The following is a 25,065-nucleotide window of genomic DNA, read 5'->3' as shown; positions in this document are numbered from 1 at the left end:
CATGGCCATCATCGTTCAGCCAGATTTACGCTGCCGAAGCCAACGGTTTGGTAACGCTGGGGAAGCGTTAATGGTCTAGAGGGACTGGATGAGTTCATGGATGAAGAAATAGTTTCTGCCCCTGCAAAAAAGTAATTAAATGATGTTTTGTGGAGCCGTTCTTCACAAGTAAAAATATGCTCTTTATTATGTGTTTCGGCATAAATCTATTTAGTCATAATTAGGGCTTGTTCCAGCTTTAGTGCTCTAACAGGTGCATATCTGCCTAAATCACCTAAAATGCTTGGAGCACAAATTCTTTTTCTATCTTAAATGCAAAGAATCTGTTACATATCACTTCTTGTGTTTAATTATGCATTGCACTATGCAACAGAAGCACGCAAACATTTAATTCGGGAAATAAAATCTGTTCTTCCAACTTGAAATTCTCTTTCTCTAGTTGAAGTAAGCTTATTCATCACTTTCTCTGGAGGTATCTTGTGGCTTTACCTACTGGGGTTTTTTGGTTGGATTTTGATCCCCGAGACCTCAGTGTCCCCTCCTCTCCCCAAAACCCAACGCAATCACCCAGCTAGAAGGCAAGGCTCTTCACCCTATCTGCAGCTCCAGAGTGATGCTTTGGCAGCATCCATTCTGCATAACGCAACTTGGAGAGCGCTGAAGTACCGCTTCCCTCAGCGCTTCGCCAGAAATGGCTGCAGCAGGACCATCTCCGAGGGGTTCCCCATCCCCATGTGTGGATCCTTCCTCTGGCACCCTACAGCCCCACCATCCACCCACATCCACAGTGGCGGTAAGCGGGGCTTTCCAAAGGTGGCTTTTTTCAAACAGTGGTCCTCTCCTGCCACTCCTGGAATCACTGTGCTGCTAGGCTAGGAGCAAAGCTCCAACTGAGGTCCTACCAAGGAGATCCAAAATAATAATCCTAACGGTAGAGCTGATGTGAAGTTTGCAGCCTGGCACGTTGTTTTCCCTGCTGGCCTTTTCCATTGCGCTCTGGCTCCTGTGGCGGCTTAGACGATAAGGTCTTCAAGGCAGGGATTACCTCTTAGGCCAGGCTTTGTGTCGCTGAGCATAACCTGCACTGCCCCTGAGGCCCCAGGTAAGTATAATCCATGCACAACCAGCACAACTGGTATTACCGGTGCTGCAGCACAGCCCCCTCCCTGGAGCTGGCCTTAGAGTCCTGTCCAGAATGAGATTCAGAAGAAAAAAATAGCTGGGCCCAGCAAATGCAAACGGTACCAGAAGGCACATTCCTCTGCGTTGATGGAGGTGAGGTTTGGGCAAGAGATGCTGAGGCCCTGCCCTAGGGGGCTCTGGTGGCCGCCTGTCCTCTGCCCTGGGCTTTAAGCATTCACGTGGTGGGTGTCTTCTGCAATGAAAATAAGCGATGAGAGAAGCCCCTTTACTCTGGCGTTGGATTTGTTGAAATTCTGTTTATTTTTTAGGAGACTACCTAATTTATTTGCCCCTTGTAAGGGTGATAGTGAGGAACCTGATGAAACACAGCACGTACGGAACCGTGTGGCTCCCAGCCGCAGCGCTTTGGCAATGCCCTTTGGAAAACCCAAGAGGCGGTCATCCTTGGAGAGCCGGCAACACGGCGTCCAGAAAAAAGGCGCTGCTCCCGCGCAAGCGCCTTCTCCCATCATATCTCTTCCTAAAAACAGAGAGGAGGGGTAAAAAAAAAAAATCATCCCAGATGTTTCTAAACAGGATGTTTACCTACACCTCATGAGGCGGCAGCGGTTTAAGTGCTGGGAGACGATTTGGCTCTCCCTGTGGAGCTCCTCTGTGCGGGGTCCCGCTCCAGCGTGGGGCCAGGGGTGGGTTTTGGGGAGAACCCCGAGGCAGGGAGGGACGGGGCTGAGCAGGGGGGGCTCCGGCTCCCCCTGCGCCTCCCGGCGCGCCTCGCCTTTGTTCGGGCAGGGCTGGAGCCGAGCGGCCGCGGGGCGGGGGAGGGAGGGGGGGAGGAAGGGGGGGGGGGCTGGCAGGCCGGGGCCGGCTGCCCGAAAAGGCTTTTTTTTTTTTAATCTCCAAGAAAAGAACCATCCAAACGCAAGCCGAGAACTTTTTCTTTCTAATAAGAAAAAGTAAAGAAAAAAATTAAAAAATTTAAGAAAAATAATTAAAAAACCCCCTAACTCCCACCCCTTCGCGCAGACCCTGCCCCCGGCCCGCCCCACGCCGCGCACGGGGGCCGCGGGCGCGCAGCGCGGCGCCGCCCGCCCCCCCGGAGGCGGCAGCGGCGGCGGCGGGAGCGGCCCCGGCCCCGGCCCCGGCCCCGGCGGCGGCGGGGGGAGGCGGGCGCCGGGCGCCGCCCGCCCCGCAGCCCGCCCGCCCCGCAGCCCGCCGCGCCGCGCCGCCGGCCCCAAATGGATTATCTGCGGCTGGTGCTCTCCTGCCTCGTCCCCCTGCACGGCTGCCTGGCCGCCGGCAGCGCCCCAGGTACGGCCCCTTCCCCGCGGGGGGGTGGGGGGTGTTCCCGGGGGTGCGGGGGTTGTTTTGACAGGTGGCTTGCACCCCGGAGGATGGGGAGAAAGGAGAGGGCTGCCGCCGGCGGGGGGGTGGGGGGGTGGTTTCAATGGGAAATGGGGGGAGATGGAGGCTGGGTGAGAAATAGTTGGCGTGCTTGGCGTGCGAGGGGCACGTCAGCCCGAGTTCGTTCTGCTACGCTTGACGCGCCCGGTTAAAACCACAGAGCGGAGCTGCGTTGGGAGGGAAAAGCAGTGGTTGGGCTTACCGAGCTCCGGCGGGGCTCGCCAAAGGCTCCCCGAGTTGGGCCGGCCACCAAAATCCCGACGCGTGAGCGGGATGCTCGGTGCCCGTCGCCGAGCCCTTTCCCTCCGCCTTGTCTCCGCAGAGCTCCTCCTGTCCGGCAAACTCGGCGAGTATGGTGTGATCGTCCCCTTCAGCGCCGACTGCCAGGGCCGCTTCCTCTCGCACGTGGTGTCCGGCGACGCGGTGGTGGGGATCGGCGAAGCCGCCTGTCCCCCGGCCCCGCGCCCGTCCCGCCGCCGCGCCCCCCGCAGCCCCCTGGATGAGTCGGCCCGGCGCCGCGGGGCCGGCGGCCGCTTGCTCTACTTCAACGTCACGGTTTTCGGGAAGGAGCTGCACCTCCGGCTGAGGCCCAACCGGCGGCTGGTGCCGCCGGGTGCCGTGGCCGAATGGCAGGAGGATTTTGAGGTGCTTTTCCGGGAACCCCTCCAGCAGCGGTGCCTCTTCACCGGCGACATCTCCGGCATGCCCGGCGCTGCCGTGGCCATCAGCAACTGTGACGGACTGGTAAGCTTGAGGCCGGCGGGGCGGTTCGTGCACGCTGCCCGCGTTTTGGGGTGGTTTTCTCTTAAGAGGTGGGTCGCGGTGTCCTGAAACCTGATTTTTTGGTGGTGCGTTAGGTGTCTGCACCATACACTGCCCTTTACCAGCTGGCTGCTGCGGGTTCCCTTTCCCCACGTGCCTTGTGGCGTAAGCAGGGCAGGGCGCTACACGTGCGAGTGCTCTGTCCTTCCGCTATATGTGCAGCGATGCAGCTATATTTATTTAAAGGGGTTGAAAAAATTGCCGGTCCCATGCCTGAGCTGCCTCCTGCCCAGAGGTGGACCATGTCAGATGCCGTTAGGCCCACGGGCTCTGCCCTGCCTCCGGGACAGGTACCCACGCTGCTGGTGGTGCTGCTTCATCCTCACTCACCCATGTTTTACCTTGGGACTGCTTCAGGAACTTTTTCTCCGCATTTCCCACCTCTAAAATGAAGCCGAGTGAGCTCGAACATCTCCTGAAATCACTGTTAGCACGTGGTCTTGCTCCCGCTAAGCATCTTTTTGGGGGAGGACCTCTTTTTTTTTCCTAATAGCTGATGTGCTCAGAGCCTTTTGGCTTTCTGAGTGCAGGGTAAGCGCAGTTCAGCATCGGTAACTTACTGCCACAGCGCTTTAATCGCTTAAAAGGCTCTGTTACCCCCTTATCCCCGGCGTCTGGTCTGCCCATGGGTTTCCTACCTTTGATACACTTGAGGAATTTCTTATTTTTTTAAACCTTTGGCCCACTGCCCTTCAAATTTCCTTTGCGCCAATTTAATTCTTGTTTTAGGGGCCAGCGTTTGCTGTTTTCTCCTGGTACCACTTACGTTACTCCTGGGTTGGAATAAATGCCTTATTTTGCCCTTTTTTTAAAAATTTTATTTCTTTTTTGATTGTTTTATTCTGGGAGTTCCTTATCCAATTTTGGCTGCTAGCACAAACAATTTGGCATTCCTTTCTTTTTATATAGCGCCTGGTGTTACTATACAAGCAGAAATGATAGAGCAGCACAGCTAGAAATACATATTTCGCTTACATATAGTAGTTTATTTTTTTGCCAACAATTTTAGCACATAATCCACACCTTTTGAAGCATCTTTTTTGGAATCGGATGAAGCTGTGAATTTACAGAAATTTCTCCGTGACATGGATCGCGCTGGGGCTGGCGAATTTGGGCAGGCTTGAAAGCTTTAAAGGTATTTCCTATAGCTCCAGCAAGCAACCAGTAGTGCTGCGTCTGGAATGAAAACCTGTTTTTTAAGTGTGCAGGTTGCATTGCAGATGTAATTCCCGTTGGCATCGTGAGCGAAGGGATGCTGAAAGCGGTCGGCAGCTGAGTCCGTGTCCCGCTGTGGCCGGGAAGCAGTGAGGACGCTGTTAGGGGATTTCCCTTCCCTGGAGCCCATGCTACTGTTAGGGTCCATCTCAAGTGGGCTTTAGTTTAACTTTTCCAGGCTTTTCTAGGCTTTAACCCCGAGTTCTCTCATCTCAGCCCCTTGCACACCTTCTCAGATGGGGGTTGTCATTATTTTTGCCCTTGTTCCAGCCATCCCTTGGCTGCAGGTAGTAGCAGCGATGCCGGTTTAGGATGTAGCTTGTATTGCAGGATGCTTTTGCATGTGGATTTATGCAGCCATACCTGTCTTGCCATCCGTGGTACCCCCAAGCCCACTCTTTCAAGCTCATGTAAAGGAAGAAGTGGCTCTTCCCCCAGGATCAGCAGCTCAGGGCGCTTGCTTCATCCCTCTTTACCTTCATTAACCCCCGATGCAGCCAGCTCTGCGGAGGCTTTGCTGCTGCTGTGCAGGGTGGGATTAGCCGAGCCGTGTTGTGCTGATGCACGGGGCTTTGGTGGTTTGTAAACGCCGAGGGCTTCTGCAGGGTGGTTTTGGTGCGCTCCCATTTCCGAAGCTGTCCTGGGACATCGTGTTAGCACCGTGGTTGCTGATGTGTTGTCTCACAGATGTTTTATTTCTTCATGTAGAGCTCCAGCAGCACTAGGGAAGAGAAAAAAAAAAAAACAAACTATTTTTTTTCTTCCTGCAATGTATTTATTGCTCCATGGCCAACAAATAAATGCCCTGGCCTCAAGCAGCAATTTCCCATCATCCGGCAAAGCACATGTGGCGATTGCAGGCTGGGGGAAGAGGTCAGGAGGACAGAGCCCGAGCAAGGGCTCTGCTCCTCCTCCGGTAAAGAGGATTTTGTGATACATCCAATGTAGCAGTTGGTTTCTCTCTTTCATGGGTTTTTCTGGCTGGTGTAGAATTCTGTATGGTCCTCTGGCTTAAGTTAGTCTGACAGCTTATATCTGCTCAGGGTCCGTCCCCTTTGGAGGAGTTGTGAGACCAAGAGGACCCCAAAAAAGCAGTAAAAGAGCTTGATTTAGCAATTGGAACAAGAAACAGAACCGAAACGCGGTGATAGGTGTGGATGGCATGGGAGGATGGTATTTATGACCATGCTGTACCTCCAGCATGACCCGTCAGAGAAGGAGCAGAGCATCTGGGAGGGATGTACACGGTGGGGACTGTTATTAACATCGTGCTAGATAGGGACTGACCTAACGTGGGGAGCACCAGCTGTACGTAGCTTTGTTGCTCTTCGATATGCGCGTACCCTGGAATTGCTGTGGACTTTTTCTGGAAGTTATCCATGAGCTTCAAAAGGGGATTGCGGCTTTTGCATCCCAGTATAGCGTGCATGGGAGGCACAGGGCCGTGCTTGGCCACTTGTTTCTGGTCAGAGGAAGTGTTCGGGGATGCTGCAGATAAAGGCTGTGTACACAAAGAGATTACGCTGTGTATAAACGGAGACTGAGATTATAAATAATGAGGGGAAAAAAACCCCAGTTCTTGAAAAAGAGAGTACACAATAAGTCTTTCCTAAATCCATATTTAGCCATGGAAGTGAGCTGATTTTTTTCACAGATGCCAAACCCGTGGCACCTTCCCTGGCCATTATTTGCTGCAGGCATCCACGCATGAAAATCTGTCCTTTTTTTTTTTTTTTTTTTTTTTTTTTTTGCAAGGGTGTCTCGTAGCAGGGTGGGAAGATGCTGTCGTCCATAACATAATTTCAAAGCTGATCCAAGCCACCAAATTCCTAACTGGTAAATTAGTCAGAAATCTCCCCCGGCAAACACATCTCGCTGCAGCAAAGGCATCCCATCTTTCCACGCCGGCTTTAGCAGTGTGTGGTTGACCTTGCTTCCTTCGTGCTTTGCTGGTTGCAGAGATGGGTGAAGAATTATCGTCTGTAGGCACCGTATTTGCTTTCCGTGGCTGACTGTTCCCCGCTGCTCTCTGGGGTTATTTGCACCAAACACCAACATGCTGCAAACTGTAGAGCCAGCGTTTTCCATCCCTGTCGCCCTGGCCTGCTTTGGATGGGTGGCAGCAGATAAGCAGAGCACAAAAGCCCTCAGGAGCAGTAATTAATAGGGAACGAAGGAAGAAACAGTACCCATAATGATGCCCCGGTGCAAAAAGTATGGCTTTATCTTCCAGGATTTTCCCTGCAGCTCCTGAACTGTCGGGTTAATTTTGGGAAGAAGAAAGGTGCTGGTTTAAATGCCTGGAGGGTGAATGTCTCAAGATGTCGCTCTCAATGGGAATGGAGCAGACATGTCTGAAGGTGGTATTTTACCCCCCAACTTCACTAGTGGAAAGCTCTCTCTGCGTCCTGCTTAGCATCTTGCCTGAGTTTGCAATACTAGGCAGCGTGCCCGGTAAAGAGCATGGAGTCAAAGTCTCAGTGGTTAATTATCTCGCTTAATTCCCTGTTCCCCCGTGATGCCAATAAGCTTGCAGATGGAGAGGTACCAAAACAGTGGCCGAGCACCTCTGGGCCATGCCCTGGTGCCATGCACACCGTGCTGCTGCTGCCAGGTGTGGTCCAGGTCCGTGCAGGGCAGATGCATCCCTCTACATATCCCCCTGATGCCCCCACCGGGCAATCTCTGGATGAAGGGGGAGCGGTGGTTAGCGATGGTGCCTGCATTCACACAGCCCAACTTTCTGGGACTTCTTGTCCAAATTAAGTGTGAATCGTGTAGGAAAAATACATACTATGCACGCAGCTGGATTTCCCCCTCCTCAGTGCTGTTTGCTTCTCTGGCTAAGTGGAGCGGCTTAATTAATTTTTCCACATTTCAGCTGTGTTAAGTGTCAGAATTTCCTGAATTCCTGTGGGAGTTGGAGCTTTTTACCCAGCGGTGATGGAGGAGTCACTTACCCGGGGTGCTGGGGGGGGGGGGGGTCCCCCTTAGCAAGGCTGGCACTGGGCCAGTGGGGCCAGTTCCTCTCTCCCATAGCCTGGGGAGACGCAGGAGATCTGGAAAAGAGACTTCACCCTCTGCAAGCTGGCAGAAGTGAGCTTGGTGTTTTCCTTAAAAGAAAAAAAAAGTGTTATTTTCCCTCTTTCCAGTGGAATTGTCTTCAAAGGGCCATTTTCTAGTTTGGGAATTACCTTCACCGAGAGCTGCAGACAGCATCTCACGTTAGAAATATCAGTAATGATAGTCCCACCTTGCCAGATTTCATTTGATTTGGTATTATTAAACAAAATAAAATTGGGGGTGGGAAGCACATGGCAAACTGATCGTTGAGGATGGGATTGATCTCTTGGCAAGAGCCCAAGGAAAGCTTATTGGGGCCTTTTGGGTGGCACCTGGCCTCCCTTCCCAAAATGCTGAAATACAACCCGAGCTGCTCCTTTTTAAGACCAAGCAGGTTCGTGCATGCCTCTTACAATGGTGTTTTTGGGTTGTTTTTTTTTATTTTTGCAAATGCCAAGGTGACTGCTGCGGTTTCTGTTTTGTTTATTAGGCTGCTCTGATCAGGTGTGCACACAAGTCCCCATGGTATCCACTTTGCCTGTGGGTCGTGGCTGGAGTCAGCAGCGTGTCGCATCCCGCCTTTGGGAGAAAGCACAAGCGAGAAAGTCTGGGCTGCTTTATTTCTTGAGCCATATATAATTAATCACGAGCTGTAGAGCAGAGCAAACCCAAGTGGGCTGTGGCTCGGGACCAGGCTCTTTCATATTTTAATCCAGCCTTGCCCTGGCACGGCAGCGCAGCTTTCCTCCGGCCGCCTGAGTCAGCAAGTCCCGGCTTTTGCCGTAAACCCATAAACTGGCTTTGGGGTGCCTCGTGAAATGCCAGGTGAAATGCCCCGTGGCAGGGCTGCGAGGGGGTAGCGGTGTCCCAGCAGACCTCCTCCTGGGCAGGGGCTGCTGCTTCTGCTGCTGGGCTAAAATAGGATGCTGGCAGAGGTACCGTGCCGGGCACTTTCGGGTAGCAGGAGTGCCACTCCAGCCCAAAGCTGTAGTGCTGTGCAAGCTGGAAGCACGTTAGTTGGTGGGAAATCATCAGCGTAATTCATGCGTATAAAATCCAAGCGTGTTTGTGATGCCTGTGTCAGATGCCCAGCGCTCTGCCCTTTGTAGCTACTCATTTTTGTGTTAAGCAATGGATGCCCACCTTCTCTTACTGTATAATAAAGAGCAATGGCTTGGACCTGCCCCATCATCATGGACTTGCCCAGCCGTCACTGGACCTGACCTGTGGATTGACTCCCTGGCTTGATCTCTGCCTCATCACCACCACCTTGCCTGGTGCTCCAGACTCTTGCTTGAACCTGTCTGTGATCTTCATCTCCTTGGCTGCGGGTGGTGGGACAAGCCGTGGCTGGAGAGGTCCTGCCCTGGTGACCTAAGCGTCTCCTACGGGAAGGACCTGAGATATGTGTGTCAGGCAAGTTGATCCTAGCACAATTGCCCGCACTTAGATTCCTCGGTAAGGAGGTGAAATAAAACCAGCCAAAAACCTGCTTTCCAGAGAAGTTAAGCAGCTAATAAAATGCAAGTGGAGCAGGAAATTTGATGAAGTCTGACAGAGCCAGGTTGGCTGATGCCACGATGAATGCAATGGTACGTGAATGCGAAGGGGATCCAATGACCCAGGCAGGCTTGGAAGAGCCCAGCTTTGCCTGGCTGTTTACAGAGCCCAGCTCATGTCTTCGTACCGCTCTGTGCAAAATACACATATATATTTTTTTATTTTTATTTTATTTTATTTGATGAAAACAGTTCCAATACCCCAGTCCTGATGAGGACTCCAGTAGGTAGATGCTGTTGAAGGCTTTGCTATAAGAACAGATCCATATGTTCTGCCTGCGCTTTCCAGGCAGCTATTCAACAGCAGGCAGCAGCGGGCAGCGCCAGAGGAAGGAGCACGCGCGTGCGCGATGGAGTGAGCTGTGAAAAATGCTGGGCTGGGGGTGCTGCCCATGGGATGGAAGCCGAATCCTGGTGATCCTTTTGCTTGCCCAAGGTCCGAGCCAGCCGGCGCTGTGGGGTATGAGTGCTTGGGCTGATGTCAAGGGGGATTTGGTGGGAGCTTGGTGTTAATTAGGAGCAGGTCGGTAGCCAGGACAACATTTCCAGTGATGTTTGCCCTCTCAATTCATCTTCCCTTCTTTGGGAGGTGGAGCTGTAATGCTTTCCAGCTTCTCCTCCGAAGGGATTCCCCTGCGTTAATTCCCAAGCACTTCACGGGGCAAAGAGACGATGGTTTCTTTTTCCTTCCTTCTCGCTGTGACTGCAGTTAGTAGTGTCAGTGAAATGGCTGATTTCCTCCCCAGCACCGTGGGGATGGGGATGAGGATGGGGAGGGTGCAGGGAGGTGAGGTGGCATGGGAGCCCATGCAGCCTGTATCCCCTGATGTGCAGAGTTAGGCAGAAAAACTTGTCGCTGATGAGAAGGAATGGAGTTTCCTAGCCATATAAAGACATAACTTGAATCGTGGCCGGTTTTGGGGTTTTTTTTTTTTTTTTGGGTTGGTTTTCCCCCCCCTTTTTTAATTTTTTTTTCCATCTACAGGAGAAATTAAGGGTCATCATACATGAACATGGTAATGGATCCATCCCAGTGTCATGGAGTAGCAACAAGACACCCGGTTTATTTGGGATGCTTTTTCCCCTTGCATTCATGCATGCTCTGCATCAATCTTTAATGAGTATATTGAGTGTGTATGTACACATATGCGTATATAAAAACACACCTTTTTTTCCCTTTTCTTTATTTCTTTGTGGAGTCCAGGCTGGCCTGATTCGGACAGACAGCAACGAGTTCTTCATCGAGCCCCTGGAGAGGGGGCAGCAGGAGACGGAGGAGCACGGGAGGGCCCACGTGGTGTACCGCCGGTCGGCCATCCGGCAGGACAGTGCCGAGCCCCGGCAGGACCTCCACCCCGAAGGTAGGGGCTGCTGGAATCTAGTCTTTCCCAGCAATTGATAATAACTATTTCTTGTGGGGGGAGGATTTCTCCTTCCACTTGCCCTATGGCTTGTACATCTTGCCCTATGGCTTTAGGCTGGCTTTAACTGCCAGCTGGGTCATCAGTGAGAAGAAAGGAAAGAAAATGCTGGGCTTTTGCTGGGAACTTTGAAATTCTTCCAGATTTGGTTAAAATTGGGTGGGTTATATATGAGTTATTCTTCCTCTTCTTCAAAGAAGAAGAGCGCTCACAAGGCATGTGCGGGACAACCAGGGGATCAGGCCCAGCCAGCACGGATTCATGAGAGGCAGGTCCTGCTTGACCAACCTGATCTCCTTCTGTGACCAGGTGACCCGCCTGGTGGATGAGGGAAAGGCTGTGGATGTGGTCTACCTGGACTTCAGCAAGGCCTTTGACACTGTCTCCCACAGCATTCTCCTAGAGAAGCTGGCGGCTCACGGCTTAGACAGGTGTACTCTGCGCTGGGTAAAAAACTGGCTGGGCGGCCGGGCCCAGAGAGTTGTGGTGAAGGGAGTTCAATCCAGTTGGTGGCCGGTCACGAGCGGTGTTCCCCAGGGCTCAGTACTGGGGCCGATCTTGTTCAATACCTTTATCAATGGTCTGGACGAGGGGATCGAGTGCTCCCTCAGTAAGTTTGCAGATGACACCAAGTTGGGCGGGAGCGTTGATCTGCTCGAGGGTAGGCAGGCTCTGCAGAGGGACCTGGACAGGCTGGATCGATGGGCCCAGGCCAACTGTATGAGGTTCAACAAGGCCAAGTGCCGGGTCCTGCACTTTGGCCACAACAACCCCATGCAGCGCTACAGGCTTGGGGAAGAGTGGCTGGAAAGCTGCCTGTCGGAAAAGGACCTGGGGGTGCTGGTTGACAGCCGGCTGAACGTGAGCCGGCAGTGTGCCCAAGTGGCCAAGAAGGCCAATGGCATCCTGGCCTGTTTCAGAAATAGTGTGGCCAGCAGGAGTAGGGAAGCGATCGTGCCCCTGTACTCGGCCCTGGTGAGGCCGCACCTCGAATACTGTGTTCAGTTTTGGGCCCCTCACTGCAAGAAGGACGTCGAGGTGCTGGAGCGTGTCCAGAGAAGGGCAACGAGGCTGGTGAGGGGTCTGGAGAACAAGTCTTATGAGGAGCGGCTGAGGGAACTGGGGTTGTTTAGCCTGGAGAAAAGGAGGCTGAGGGGAGACCTCATCGCTCTCTGCAACTACCTGAAAGGAGGTTGTAGCGAGGTGGGTGTCGGTCTCTTCTCCCAAGTAACAAGCGATAGGACAAGAGGAAATGGCCTCAAGTTGCGCCAGGGGAGGTTTAGATTGGACGTGAGGAAAAATTTCTTTCCTGAAAGAGTGGTTAAACGTTGGAACAGGCTGCCCAGGGAAGTGGTGGAGTCCCCATCCCTGGAGGTATTTAGAAGACGTGTAGATGAGGCGCTTAGGGACATGGTTTAGTGGGCATGGTGGTGTTGGGTTGACGGTTGGACTCGATGATCTTAGAGGTCTTTTCCAACCTTAATGATTCTATGATTCTATAGGTTGCTATGGGTGTGATCAGGCCCATGGATGATCACATTGGCCTTGGGATGGGAAGCAGAGCCAGGACTTGTGAGCGAAGGGGTCAGGAGGAGCCGGACTTGGTCCGACTTGGCTGCCGACAGCAGCTTGGAGATGTAGGTGCTGTAGTCTTGTTTTAATCACGTATATGTTGTGAAATGTGGCATTGATTTGACTTTTTAACAGATGATAGAAGCCCTTCCTTTTCCTGGCGTTCATAATTCATTTCGCTTTTCTAGTGCCTTGTCCTTTTTCTTTGCCTTGAAGCAAAGAAGTTTCTCCTTGAAGGAGAAAACATGGCTTTTTTTTTTTTATAGCATTACTTAGCCATGTGCTGTACTCTGCGCGCGTAAATCGCCTGCTGACTTCCCCTTTCACCTGCACAAAGCCGAGCACACCCAGAAGTGTTTACAAGCATGGGGTCAACGTTGTGCAAAAGCACTCTATAAATCTATTTATATTTATGCAGAGGCATTAGCCTTTCCCGGTGTTTATTCACCTCTTGTGGCACTGTAATCAGCTCCCTGATTTTTAAAAAAGTTTAAAAGTTTTTCCAATTGCTTTCGTAGCATCGCTAATGCAATTGCAATTGAGAGCTTTGAAGGCACTGCTGGGTGATGGGGTGAAGGATGCGATGAAGTGTGAAGGATGCTGTGAAGGATGGAGGATGCTCTGGCTGCAGCTGTCTGCTCTCAAGGAGCAGCCCCCAGCTTTGCATGCATCCTCCCCAGGTGTCCCACCAGCACCCAAGGGACAGTGTAGGACCATCATCGCATAGGTATGCCTTTTAGTGCTGGTGCTGCCGATTCAGAGCCATTTCCCCACCGTAGAGCAAGCTGGATCAGCGACCTGGTTGGAGTTAAATATCCTATTTATTTTTCCTGCTTAATTCATATTTTTTTGGAGTGTCACCTCAATGGCTATTTCTTTTTCTGCCCCCCATGCCTCGCCCAGTGCCCCGTGTGCGGGTAGGCGATCTCCCCAACTCCCTGGAGCTGATGACGGAGCGGCTGGGGGACGCGGAGCGTAAGAGGCGCCATGCCAGGAAGGACGACTACAACATCGAGGTCTTGCTGGCGGTGGACGACTCAGTCGTACGCTTCCACGGGAAGGAGCACGTCCAGAACTATGTCCTCACCCTCATGAACATAGTAAGGCTTGGCTTTGGGGGACCGTTGGCTCCCACCCCTCCCTTGGTTTACTGCTCTTCTGATGCTGCAAATCTGTTATCCTGGAAAAAAATGGGTTGGGGGGGGAAAAGTGCTGCAGGAAGGGCTGTTCCTTCGCTGGAACAGCCGGCTCTGGCATTTAATAGCTGTGGCAATTGGAGTGATGGAAAGCAGAGCCCTTTTGTGTTCGTCTCCGTCATGTTCCCCTGGCCGACGGCAGGGTCTGGCCTGTTGGTTGCTGTCACTGTCTGTCACCTGAGGCCAAGAGCATCTTCTGTTTCTTCTGGCCAAGACCATCTCCTCCTCGTGGCTAAAATCTCAGCAAATGCTAGGAAAGAGAATGGCTGTTAATTATTTAGTTTGAAATTATGATATTTATTACTTATTTTGTAATTATGATGTTTATTATTTATTTTGAATAATATGTGTTGACGGGGGGAAGATTTCTATAGATTTTCAGAAGTTTTTTCATGTTCCTTGGAAAACCTGTGCACCTTGAGGATTAGTCAGATGTGTTTGAAAAGGAGTTCATAGCAGCTTTACAGCAGCCCCGCTTCTGCACCTCTCCTCACTCAGTGGTGCGGGGCAGCCTGTGCTGATTCCCTACACTGCTTTTCTTTCCTTTTTAAGATAAAAATGTACATATTCCCCAAGTCCTGAGAGATGTGGAAGGATCAATATTTATGCAGCTAGTTGTCTTGTGGGAGGTTTGCTCTGCTGGCACCTGAATGTTTGCAAATAGGGTCCATGTTCAAAGATCTCTTTCGCGCGCTCTCCCATTTTTGTTTTGTTTTCCATGCTTTATCCTCACCTCTATTTATTTATTTTCATATAAGTACTCTTTTCCATGGTGATGGAAAGTGTTCAAAAGGCACAACCAGCTCAGAAACAACCGAGCTATAAAGACACTTTTGCTTTTTGGTTGCTTGCTTGTTTGTTTGTTTGGGCATTATTTCTGTCCTGGCAGGCAGGCTCAGAGCCATATTGCCAGTAACGAAGGGGAAATTATCAACATACGGGGTAAGGATTTGTGGGATTAGAGGCAAAGCATAACGTGGCCAGTCCCAAATAGACAAGATGTTGGTTTTAAAAAGCAAATGCCTTCATTGCAACGTTTTATTCTCCGGTGCATTATCCTGATGCTTGCGGTAGGATGCTCTCAGCATCGCTTAAATTCAATCTCTGAAAGTTTCTCCGCTTTGCTTATTAAAACCTTCTGCAAGGGGGAAGCCGCAGGGTTCCCCGTTCTGACCCGGGGCTCTTCCCACGTTACGGGGGTTGGAGATGATGTCATTTTTCCTTTCCGATCCGGGGGGACGGAGGGTTTGAGCGTCTGGGGATTGTCAGCTCTAATCAAAAGGTTGGTTTTCAGGCGCATTTCATGGTTTATACCCCGCGGGCAGGACTTTTCAGGGAGTGAATGCGTGGGATGCTGGGCTGGGAGAAGGGAGGACCGCTGTCTATTCAAATAAAGGCGGCGCTGGAGACTTTAATGAATTAAATAAAGGGGGGAAAAAAGCAGCATCAGTAAAAGGGGGGAAAAAAACAGGATAATGCATGCAACAAATACTTCCCCCAAGTATTATTTCCTTCTATGCATTCTTCCCCCACCCCCTTCCCCTTCTTTCTTTCTGTTTTTTAGTGCATTTTCTTTCCAACTTTGCCATGACCTCCGTCCGCCTCCTTTTCCCTTGGCGCCGCCTCGTTTCCTTACCGGCTCAGATTGCCTTAAAATACCCAATTCAGCAGAAAAAAAATGCTTTCTGGCCTGGATGGCAGAGGGGAGAGAGAGGAGGGTGCCGGGGGTTGGCGGGGAGGAGCGTGCTGGGACCACACAGATGAACACTAATCCCATTAGTTGGAGGCAAGGGGAAGGAGGAGAGGCTTGGCCAGCCCTCTAACGAGGAAAGGACTTAATGAGCTGGGAGCTCCGGCTGGAGTATGCCGGGGAGATGCTGCATGGGAGGCAGCTGGGAAAGCCTCCAGGAGTTTTCCTGTCAAGATATGTCCCAAGGAAAGGGGCTTGGAAGTTCATCAAAAACTTTCCTGGCCTTTTCTGGGTCCCTGTTGGGTGCTGAGGGGGGAGGTGGCACACGTATCCCTTCCCGGTGCTGCACAGGCTTGGGTTAACGCAGCACTGATGTAGGTAGGGTCTTGGGGGTCTCCCTGAGACACAAACCCTTTTATTAGGAACCCGGTGTCCGCTGAAGCTCAGTGATAAATGATTTGTCATGGAGAACTTTTTTTTAAAAAAAAAACCCCAACCTTATTTCATTGCCAGAAATGTGGTTGCCAGGCTTTTCATCAAATGGTGCTGTGTCCATCCTGGGAAGCAGACATGAGGATGACTGCTCCTTTTGTGCACCTAAGAACTTCCCTGCAGGCTGCCTTCCCCGCTAGCTCCCAGCCTGCTGTTCCCTTCTTGGCTCGGAGGATACATGAGGATTTTGGGTCAGGTTGAAGTGAGTGGGAAACGCATCCTTTGCCATCACTTGCTGTGCACGCTGGAGAAGGCGCATCTGAGCATATCTCATAATTCTGAGCCGAACATCACTGTGTCCACCCTAGCAAAACCTGGCTCCCTCCCTGACGCTGGGCTCTTGGGATGAATATTTGGTGATGTGGCAGCTGGGGGAAGCCGTTCCCCTGTCTTGCTTGCTGCCTGTGGCAGGGATTGCAATGCTATTGAAGCAAAATTAGCATCCCCCAGCCACAGTGACTGCTGTGTGCGAGGGCTGAAGGGTGGGAGAAAGGCTGGGAACCAGGAGGGGATCCAGCACCCCGTGAGGGGAAGAGGAGAGGAAATGTTTTGTGTCCTGCTTTGCTTTTCAGCCTCTTGTCATTCAGTTAGGCTCCTTGGTTTTCTCCTCTGGACTTTCCACCGCTCGCCCCTGATGCTCTCAAGGCTGGGGCTGGCCCCACTCGGAGGAGACAAGCCAAGCTATGGGCTCAGTTAAGCCTGGCCCTGGTGTCAACTGGTTTGCTGGGGTTTTTGTGGGATATTGCCCATGATTTGGTTAAGGATGCGAAGGTACTTGGTGTTTTCCCATTGTTTCGGGTTACCAGGGAAACCCTGTGAGTCAGAGCCCTCTCCAGGCTGGGACGTGCCCGGCTCCCCTCCGGCACATCGGCCCAATTATTGTTCCCAAGGGCTGAGTGACAAAGAGTGCTACTGGGACCCCGCGGAGGAGAGGGTTAGGGAAAAAAATCAAACCTCCGGCTTTAATTTTAACCTGGGATTATCTGAAAAGCCCAGCCAGAGTGTGGGTTGCTCGAGACACTGATTTGCTGAGCTTGGTGCCATTTCAGGAGGGAGGCCAGTCTAAAACAATGGGCAAATTATAGTCCTTCTGGTGTATGGGGTTTTTTTTGTCCTTCATGAGCCATCTCCTTGCTAACTGATAATAACAAAAAAATACCTCTGATGTCTCTCTTACGCATGCACGCACTTTTTCCCACCCCCTATATAGGCTCATGTGTTTGTTGCTATGTTTTTGGGACAACATAGCCTGTTGTGTAGAGAGCTGTGATAAAATCTAGAGTCTTGCTCTGCAGAGCAAACCTCCCCTTTCCTCCATTCCTCTGTATTGAAAATGTGGGTAACATGGGTCAGCCCTTGCAGAGGGTGGTGTGCATCCCTGCAGGGGATGCAAGTGCATGTAGCAAGCCTGATAATGTGGTCAGGGGGACTTTTGCCTCTGTTCCTACCCCCTCAGCCCCAGCAAACGGGCTTGGGGTGAATCCACCGGCATGAAAATTGAGCGAGGGGATAAAAGAAAGGAGCTTAAAGATGACTTGGCTGTTCTGAGTAAGCGATCTGGGGTTTTGAAATGTCAGCTATTCTGCTGGTTTGGCAAATTCTTCTCATGTCTCTCTCTTTTGTTTTCCTTCCCTGAAGAACGGCAAGGTCTAGACGTTGCCAATGCGGTTTGCTGTCGAGATCTCATGTCTGGGGCTGCAGACTTGGGGCTGGCCAGACTTGCAGGGATTTAGGTAGGCAGTCTTGCTCACTCCCAGCGCCAGCGAGGGTCTGGGGGGGCCCATCCACTTTGCAAATTCATTGAGCATTTTGGAGAGGATGCACAGGGTTTTAATGTTCCTTTCATTCTTTGTAAAGCTTAGTATCGTCCCCTTGGCGTTGCAGGGCTGGGGGCTTTGGAGTTGCCTGCAGGGGGTCCTGCGGGCTGGTTGTTCTTGCTGGTTTGCCCTTAACACACAGCTAGCCTTAAGGGCTGGTCTTTTTTAGGAGAAAAAAATCCTCTTTTATATGAAATAGGAGAGCATTTCTTGCCAGGTGACAGTATTATACAGGCTGGGCATCTAACCATGTGGGCGAAAGGGATAAGAAGATCTTTATCCCATCTGTCTTCAGGGAGGCGGGTCCCTTTACTGGAGCCCTTTGTTGAGCAGGTATTTTCTGGAGGGATTTTCTCTGAAGACATTGACTCGCTTAATGGCATCCGCAGAGGGCAGAGGGAGTTGTGCCAAGCCTGCAAACTGCTCTCTGGGCGCATTTCCATCCCCTCTGCCAGCTTGAACTAGCTCCAGGGCAGGCTGCTGGGCAGCAAGCGCCGAGCCCTTTTGATCCCCCCCCCCCCCCCCCCGATCAATTATTTATATCTGGCTGTTAAGGGAAGTCTGTAGCCTTGGGCCGTCTGGTTCCACATCTGCTTTCTGAATTAACCGTAAAGGTTGCTGCTGAGCTGGTATCTGTTAGGTGCAGATCCCCGCCTATATGCTGCCCTCCCCTAGAAAAAAACAGGGGCTGGGGTCTAGGGATAACCCTTTGGCTCAGAGGCTGGAGAGGTACCTAGTCCCTGCTAGCTGGAGGAGAGTGGGATTTAGTACTGCTTTAAAAGGAAGATTTAGGGGATCGAATCCCATCTTGAAGTAATACAGCTTCTTGTGTCTTAATCCCTTAATGAGCTGTTTCTAAGCTGCTCGTGGTCCTGCTGCTGTCCATCGCTGCTGCTTTAGCAAGGCTGAGGAAGGATGTGCAGTGCTGGGAGGGTGTTGATGAGTTTAGTTGTCAATGCCTGTGAAAAGTATTGCTGTTCCCAAATTTAGGATATTTTCTTTCTCCCAGGATAGCTAATGTTGTCTGGGGGTGCACGGTTTGGGGCAGGGAGCTCGTCTCAGACCTGGGGACTGTTTACAGGCACCACTGGTAGGAAGAGACATTGCTGAGAGGAGGGCTGTGTGGTAGGTCAGCTGGCACAGAGCGAAGCTCTTGCCCTGACAGCTCCTCTGCTCGTGCTCCTTCTTCCTGGTGATGCGACCCTCCTCTTCTCCTGCTGGCTGGGGCTGCCACATGGCAGGCTGTCACGGAGCATCCTTTCCTGCTGCCTGGGGGGTCTGCTGAGCATCCTGCCAAAATATCCTGTGCAGCTGCGAAGGGAGAGGTCTGCGCTGCCCCCTTGGATGCTCCGAGTCACGGCCGGGTCAGGCAGTGGCTTGGCCAGGAGCTCCGGCTGGCGGAGAGGTCACTAAGGCAGGAACATAGTTCATCCCAATGGATTGAGGGGCCCCTTGGGAGCGGGGAAAAAGCAGCAGAGTGCCGGTGGATGATGCTGAGGCGCTGGCTGAAGCGGAGGCTTAATGGTGCTCCAGCTCCCGACAAGTGCTGGTGGTGAAGGAAAATGCGTAAAGATTTTGGAAAGTGAAGGAAATGAACATGTTTTCCCCCTTGTTCCCCTGAACCATCCCCCAGGTCCAGCGCTCTGGCTTTTCAGGGCCATAGCATATTTTTCATTTTTCCTTCTCTCCCCCCATTTCTTGCCCTTTTATATTACCTGTCATATGACACGCGTTAAGGCTGGAATATTTTTGTAAAGGGTCATACTCCTGATGTGGGACTTCTCAGATCCGCTAACGTTTTCTCTGGGATGCCAAAGCTTCCTACGTCCCAAAACGTGGGGCTGAGCGTGACCCCCCCTGGGTTGTTGCAGCTCCTTGCTGGGATGTATGCTTCGTGCTTTGGTGGGACTGTAGGTATGAGTAATGTTTGCAAGCGGGAGCCCAGCTGCAGCGCTGCACGACCTCCCTCCCATCTGCGCACATCCCAAAAAAAAGAGTTAGCATTGGAAGAAGTCCATCATATTCTCATTATTCTTACAAAATGCCTTTAAAAGGTACTGGTGCAGTGTGAAGGAGCATCCCAACCATGATAAGCAGGGGTGAGCTGAGGATGGGTTGTGCGGCATTGTCTTTCCACGCTGCTGAAGCAATGACCCCGCGGGACTTACAGCCTGTGCATCCAAAGGGATGCATTAATGGGGATGGACTGGCAATTTATTTATTGATTTATTTATTTTTTTTTAATCAATTTTGCTGCATTCCAGACGTGGCAGGCTCAGGACCTGCATCACCTCTCTGCAAAGCTTGGAGATGCTCCACGGGAGTATTAGTTGTCATGGTGAAATGTTAATGCTGGGTCTTTGGGTTTAAAAATGGCCTGAGTGGGTATTTCAAACAGAAGCACAGCCTATAAATCAGGGGGCTTGTGCAGTCTGGAAAATGGCAGACTTGGATGCGGGCAGCAGTGAAGGGGCAGTTGTCACCCAACCCTCGAGTTCAAATCTGAGCCTAAAAAAAAAGAGGAATGGGGGGAAAAAGAGAAAAGCTCCATAAATCTGGCTTTATAATATTCATCTAGTCTGGAAAGCGATGATAGAACCGAGGTAAATCATTTCTCTCTTGGACAAAGTTGAAAAAGTATATCTTAATTTAAACATTAATTCTAGTCAATATTAAAAATGGTTTTAATTTGACTTCAACTTCTGCACTGAACCCCCATTTGTGGCAGTGTTCATTTTGGAGACATTTGGGGAATAAGAAAGTCTCTTTCTCTAAAAATCAGTATTTTTTTTGTCTGAGCTGTATTTTCACACGTGCTGTGCAGGTGGGTGAAGGCTGGTGCAGGATCTCCTGTGCTTGCGTGGGTTTATGGCTGCTCGCTCAGTGCCTCTTGGCGGCCAGCTGTCACCACGCTCAGCTCACAGGGACCTTTCTCGTCTGGATGTCTTCTTCTCTTGGTAGCACTTAGGAGTAGAATTTGTTTATTCATCCTAGAAACGCAGAAGGAAAAGATTATAGCTCATTATTTCCTTTGCAAAGTCATTTTTAATAGCTAATGTTGATAGATATCTTATTGACTCACAAGTCCTCCCTCTTTTTTCATTGTATTGTCTTCTCCTGGGGTTTCTGAAGTGGTAGGTCAACTTTGACTCACCAGTATAACTGAGTAATGCCCTTGCTTTGATATGATCGCTCGCCTCTCCCCAAAAAGCCATTTTTTCTTTCCACCAAATGCAAGGATGCTGGAGTCCGAACTGTTTCCTTCCATATGAGGAATTCATACGCCGAAGGGGGCAATAACTCATTGCGAGATGCTCAGCGGTGGAGGCAGCCTCCATGGGAAACGCAGCCCTCCTCCGCTCTCTTGATGGGATGGGTGATGTCATTGACCATCTGAGCCACCCATCCTGGGGAAATTTGGCTTATTCCAGCTTGGCTTTTTGACTTTATGTTTTTTACACAGGGGAAAATAAAAAAAAAAAAGCTGGGGGTGGGAGGAGGGAGATGAGATCTTTGCACCTGGTCTTGTGCGGTCTTGGAAAGCGGAGTAGGATGCTGAACGCGGGAGCTTGAGAGCTGAACACAGGAAGGGCTTGAGAGCTGGGATGATCTTAACTTCTTCTCTGTTCTATTTCCCTCCCTTCTTCAGGTGGATGAAATTTATCACGACGAGTCCCTGGGCGTTCACATCAATATTGTGCTGGTCAGGATGATCATGGTGGGATACCGCCAGGTAAATACAGCACTCAGATGTGGCGAGGAGGAGATGCTATTCAGGCTGGCCCCTGCTTTTCGGCCGCTTTCCCGGCTCGAGCCCTGCCCCGTGAGGGAAGGAGGGTCTCTGAAATGCAGTATAGGCGCAGCAGGCAGCTGCGGCTTCTCCCAAGGCTGGCAAGTGTGCAGCGACACCATGGCTTAGTGTCTCATCACCATAATATTTAGCACTTAGGTAGGCCCCGGCTTGGAAAAATGTGGCCGTTCAGGTCAGCCACCGAAGCCAAAGTGACAACTGTGCTGAGCAGGGATGAATTTGAACCATCATCTGGCTGGTGTCTGGAGAGCCCCATAGCAGTCCAGCCCCAGGGCAAAAAGAGGTCCCTGGGGAGACGGCAGATGACTGCAGTCAGCCTTCATCTGCTTGCTCTGGGGTGTGGGAAAAACTATGAGAAGCTTCCTCAGAAGCTCTAGAGTGGCAGTAGATGATGGGACAAAGGTGGCTTCCCAAATTGGTAGCAGCTGGATATTAGTGAGGAGAAGCCGAGGCCAGGATCTCCTGTATCCCAGCCTTGACTCAGCTGCCCTGGAAGGCTTCTCTGGCTTTCCCGCAGCTCTCGGGTGGCTTGGGCACAGACAGAAAAAGCATGGGAAGGTTTCATGCTTCTCAGGTTGCATTTATTTTTTTAAGGCTCGTTTGAGTGCAAGCAGCCAAAAGATTTTCTTTAAAACAATGTGATTTGCTATACATTTTGCGGCAAGCCCCTATCCTACATGAAGCATTCTAGCAAGGGTATTAATGACTCAACACAGTGGTGTCTGTGTGTGTGGTCCACAAATAAGCCCTGCTAGATCTTGGAAAAAACCCCTGCTTGTTACAGAAATCTGCTTGGCTGGCAGAAACCCAGTGCCTCCTAGAGACCCAGGGATGAGCAGATGTTTGAATCCGGGCAAGATCTCAGCTCACCACTGTTTAGGTCTGATGCTTCCTGAGCGAGTCCTCCTGCGGCTTCTTGTCTCCCACCTTGCACTTTGTAGGGTAAAACCTCCGTGGCTTCCACTTAAGGGCCAGCGGAAAGGCAATATTTCTTACCTTTCTTCCCACCATTGCAGCTCAGCAGGTACCTACATGAAAGCATCATTTATTTTATAGTGCATCATTTATTTTATAGAGCATAATTTGCAAAATGCTAATCTTGAACAAAAAAAAAAGATGAAGGACAAAGTGACTGCTATAAAACAGTCCTGAACACCTCCACCTATTTCCTATTGGGGTTTCAGTCTCTGTGGGTCAAGTTTTACAGGGGAGCATTGCTCTGCTCATTGCTGAGCGTCAGCATCTTGCGACGTCTCAATGAGGAGCCCATGCAGGAGCTGGGAATCCGAATCCTCTTTGTTTCCCAGCTGCTCTCCTCTTTTACCTACTGCTGTCCCGAGCACTTGTGTGATTGAAGAGGGTCATATACCCTCCTGTACCAGACCACATCCGTTTGTGGGAATGATTTCCTTGCTGTTTTTAAATAAAAAAAGGCGCAAGATGCTTTGCAGATGCAAAGCAGGATGTTGTTGCTTCTAATTATGGAGAAGCACTGCTTAGGAGTCTTTCTGACCCCAAAACTCTTGGCAGGCTCCTTGTCCCCCACTAACTTACCCGTCTATTTATTTATTTATTTATTTTTAATTCTTTACCCAGTCAGTCAGCCTGATAGAGCGAGGGAACCCGTCTCGGAGCTTGGAGCAGGTTTGCCGCTGGGCTCACTCGCAGCAGCGCTCTGACCCGGAGCACGCTGAGTACCACGACCATGCTGTATTCCTCACCAGGCAAGATTTTGGTCCCGCAGGTATGCAAGGTACTGTATTTATCTCGATCAGGTATGTGCAGTTTGCTGGGGGAAAGCCAGCGAGGGGAGAGGATTTCTTGCAAACACAGTCTGTTTCTTGGCCAGTAAGGTCCAGAAAAAGGTTATAAAAATTGGTATTTTTTTAATGTGAAGTAGAAAAAAGACAGAAGTAATCCAGAGCATCAACCTGAACGGATAAAAAGATTATCTTTATTCATTCTGCCCTTACTTTGGTTTCATGCACCAATCCCCCCCTTGTCCCAAAGTGCCCTAAACAGTTTAAAAATAACATAAAAAAGATGAAATACCACAGGGAGTTTCATGGGGCCAGTCAGTCCTTTCTGTCCTCTGGAGGACCTTAAAACCTGGTTTTACATGGGTTGGTTTCTTGGCCCTCTTAGGACTGGACATGGGAGTGTTGAGTAAACCCTGGGCCAAAGAGGAGGTCGGAAGGAGCGATGGTAATAGTCTTGGTGCAGCTCTTGGTGCAGAGGCTGTGCTGACATGGTCTGAGAAGTTAGAGACCTAGGCAAAAAATTAAAAAAATTTGCAGGAAAAGCTTCTGGCATTTCACGGCTCCATTAGAAACGCAGATGCTTTGGTGGCATCATGAGAAGTGACTTCTCCCAGTTCTCCTGAGCCCACTGCCTCCAAATTGCCACCTCCTCCTTCCCACACTGGTGGCAAGGTCTGGATTTCCCATCAGGAGGCTCCCTTTGATGCCATGAACGTGCTGGTAATGTCACACTGATTTGTAGCACAAGTCCTTCTGGTGTGCATGGGAGGAAAGAGAGATGGAGAAAGAGTCCTGTCCTTGTCTCAATTACCTCCCTGAAAAGGTTCTCCCTGCAGCAGGGGATGAACCACAGGAGACATCCAGCTGGAAGCCCTCTTGAACATGCTGTTGGCCATCAAAGAGCAGAGCTTGGGTTGTGCCAACAGCCTCCCTGCTGAGCTGTTGACCTGCCTTGGGCACCTCATCCGGAGTCATGTGGCAGCATGGGTGAAATACCAGGTTTTGTTTCGTTTTTCTAGACCCTTCCTGGCAAAGTGACTGTGTCCAGAGGCATTGGTGAGAGGACCTTTTTTGGCATGTCGGCAGAAGGGGGAGACTGGCTGGACTCCCCCTTGGTGTGAAGGAGTCATGAGATCGATTCAGTAGCCCTGCTCTAGGGATGCTCGTTCCAGCTCCTTCCCCTTTTCCCTGCGGATCTGGCTCCCTGTTTTTCACACGTCTCCGGGACGGACATTTGCTTTCTGCAGAAGTTCCCATGGCTGCCATGTCCTTGCCTGGCTGTGTTGCATGGCACAAGGTGTGGGTGCTCCTCACCCATCAGGAACTGCCCTCTTGTTGGGCTGCTGGAATAGTAACACTTTGCTTACTCTTGCCTCTTTTCCTCAAAACAATGTCCTTTTAGCTCCATATCATCCCTTTTCAGCTCGGGGGTATATGCAATGAAGAACCAGACCGCGGCACCTCCAATACTTGCTCATGGCATATGTTCATTGGTGGTATCTAAGCGGCTTGCTAAGGTGATGGCAAATACCTGCTGGCTTCTTTAGCCACTGCTGTAGGGTGTATGTGCCAGTTGGGAAGCATCTGCCCTGCTCATATGTACCCTGAAGCTGAGCTGAAGGCAGAGGTGGTCCTGCTCCAAAGACCCTACAGCCTAAATCAACAAGCCAGGAGAAAGGCAGCCTTTGAGGATGAAGTCCTCCAAGTCACAGGGACCTGGGAATGGCCTAAATGTCAAGCCTGTACTTAGCTTGATGCCTCATCACTCCTTACAGTTGTGTGCCCAATTAGCCACAGAGACGGGGCTGAATCTGACTCGTTAACCCGCGTATCCTCTTAGCCCAGGCTATTTCCATGCCAGCGAGCCAACCGTGCTCCATCACCACATCCCCACCAGACACAGCTCATACCTCTCCCTGCGTCGTGTCACCTCCCCTTGGCCAGTAAACCAGACCAGTGTCTGGTCTGTTGCGGCACTGGTTAAGCTGGATGCAAGTCCTTGCAAAGCGTTGCGGTCTTGCGGCGTAGCTCTTCTCTGCTGCAGGTCCAAGCTGAGCCTTAAGGAGGTTTACAAAAACTTCTTGGTGCTGGCAACAGCCCTGC

At 51.0% G+C, this 25,065-nt stretch overlaps 1 protein-coding gene across 1 annotated transcript in view; it reads left to right on the top strand.

Annotated features, from left to right (window-relative positions):
- Nucleotides 1-2,378: 2,378 nt before the first annotated feature.
- ADAMTS14 (ADAM metallopeptidase with thrombospondin type 1 motif 14) overlaps nt 2,379-25,065 on the top strand; it is a 42,857-nt gene continuing 20,170 nt past the window's right edge. Inside the window, exons 1-6 of the mRNA XM_076338029.1 lie at nt 2,379-2,451; nt 2,867-3,288; nt 10,408-10,564; nt 13,100-13,296; nt 21,041-21,124; nt 22,799-22,955. Of these exons, the coding sequence (XP_076194144.1) occupies nt 2,379-2,451; nt 2,867-3,288; nt 10,408-10,564; nt 13,100-13,296; nt 21,041-21,124; nt 22,799-22,955 (1,090 nt within the window). The remainder of the gene's footprint in view (nt 2,452-2,866; nt 3,289-10,407; nt 10,565-13,099; nt 13,297-21,040; nt 21,125-22,798; nt 22,956-25,065) is intronic.

This window comes from Aptenodytes patagonicus, chromosome 5, assembly GCF_965638725.1.
Source record: "Aptenodytes patagonicus chromosome 5, bAptPat1.pri.cur, whole genome shotgun sequence".
In the NCBI taxonomy this organism is placed as follows: domain Eukaryota; kingdom Metazoa; phylum Chordata; class Aves; order Sphenisciformes; family Spheniscidae; genus Aptenodytes; species Aptenodytes patagonicus.
The sequence above is the reverse complement of the archived record's forward strand: the minus strand, read 5'-3'. Positions and strand labels throughout refer to the sequence as shown.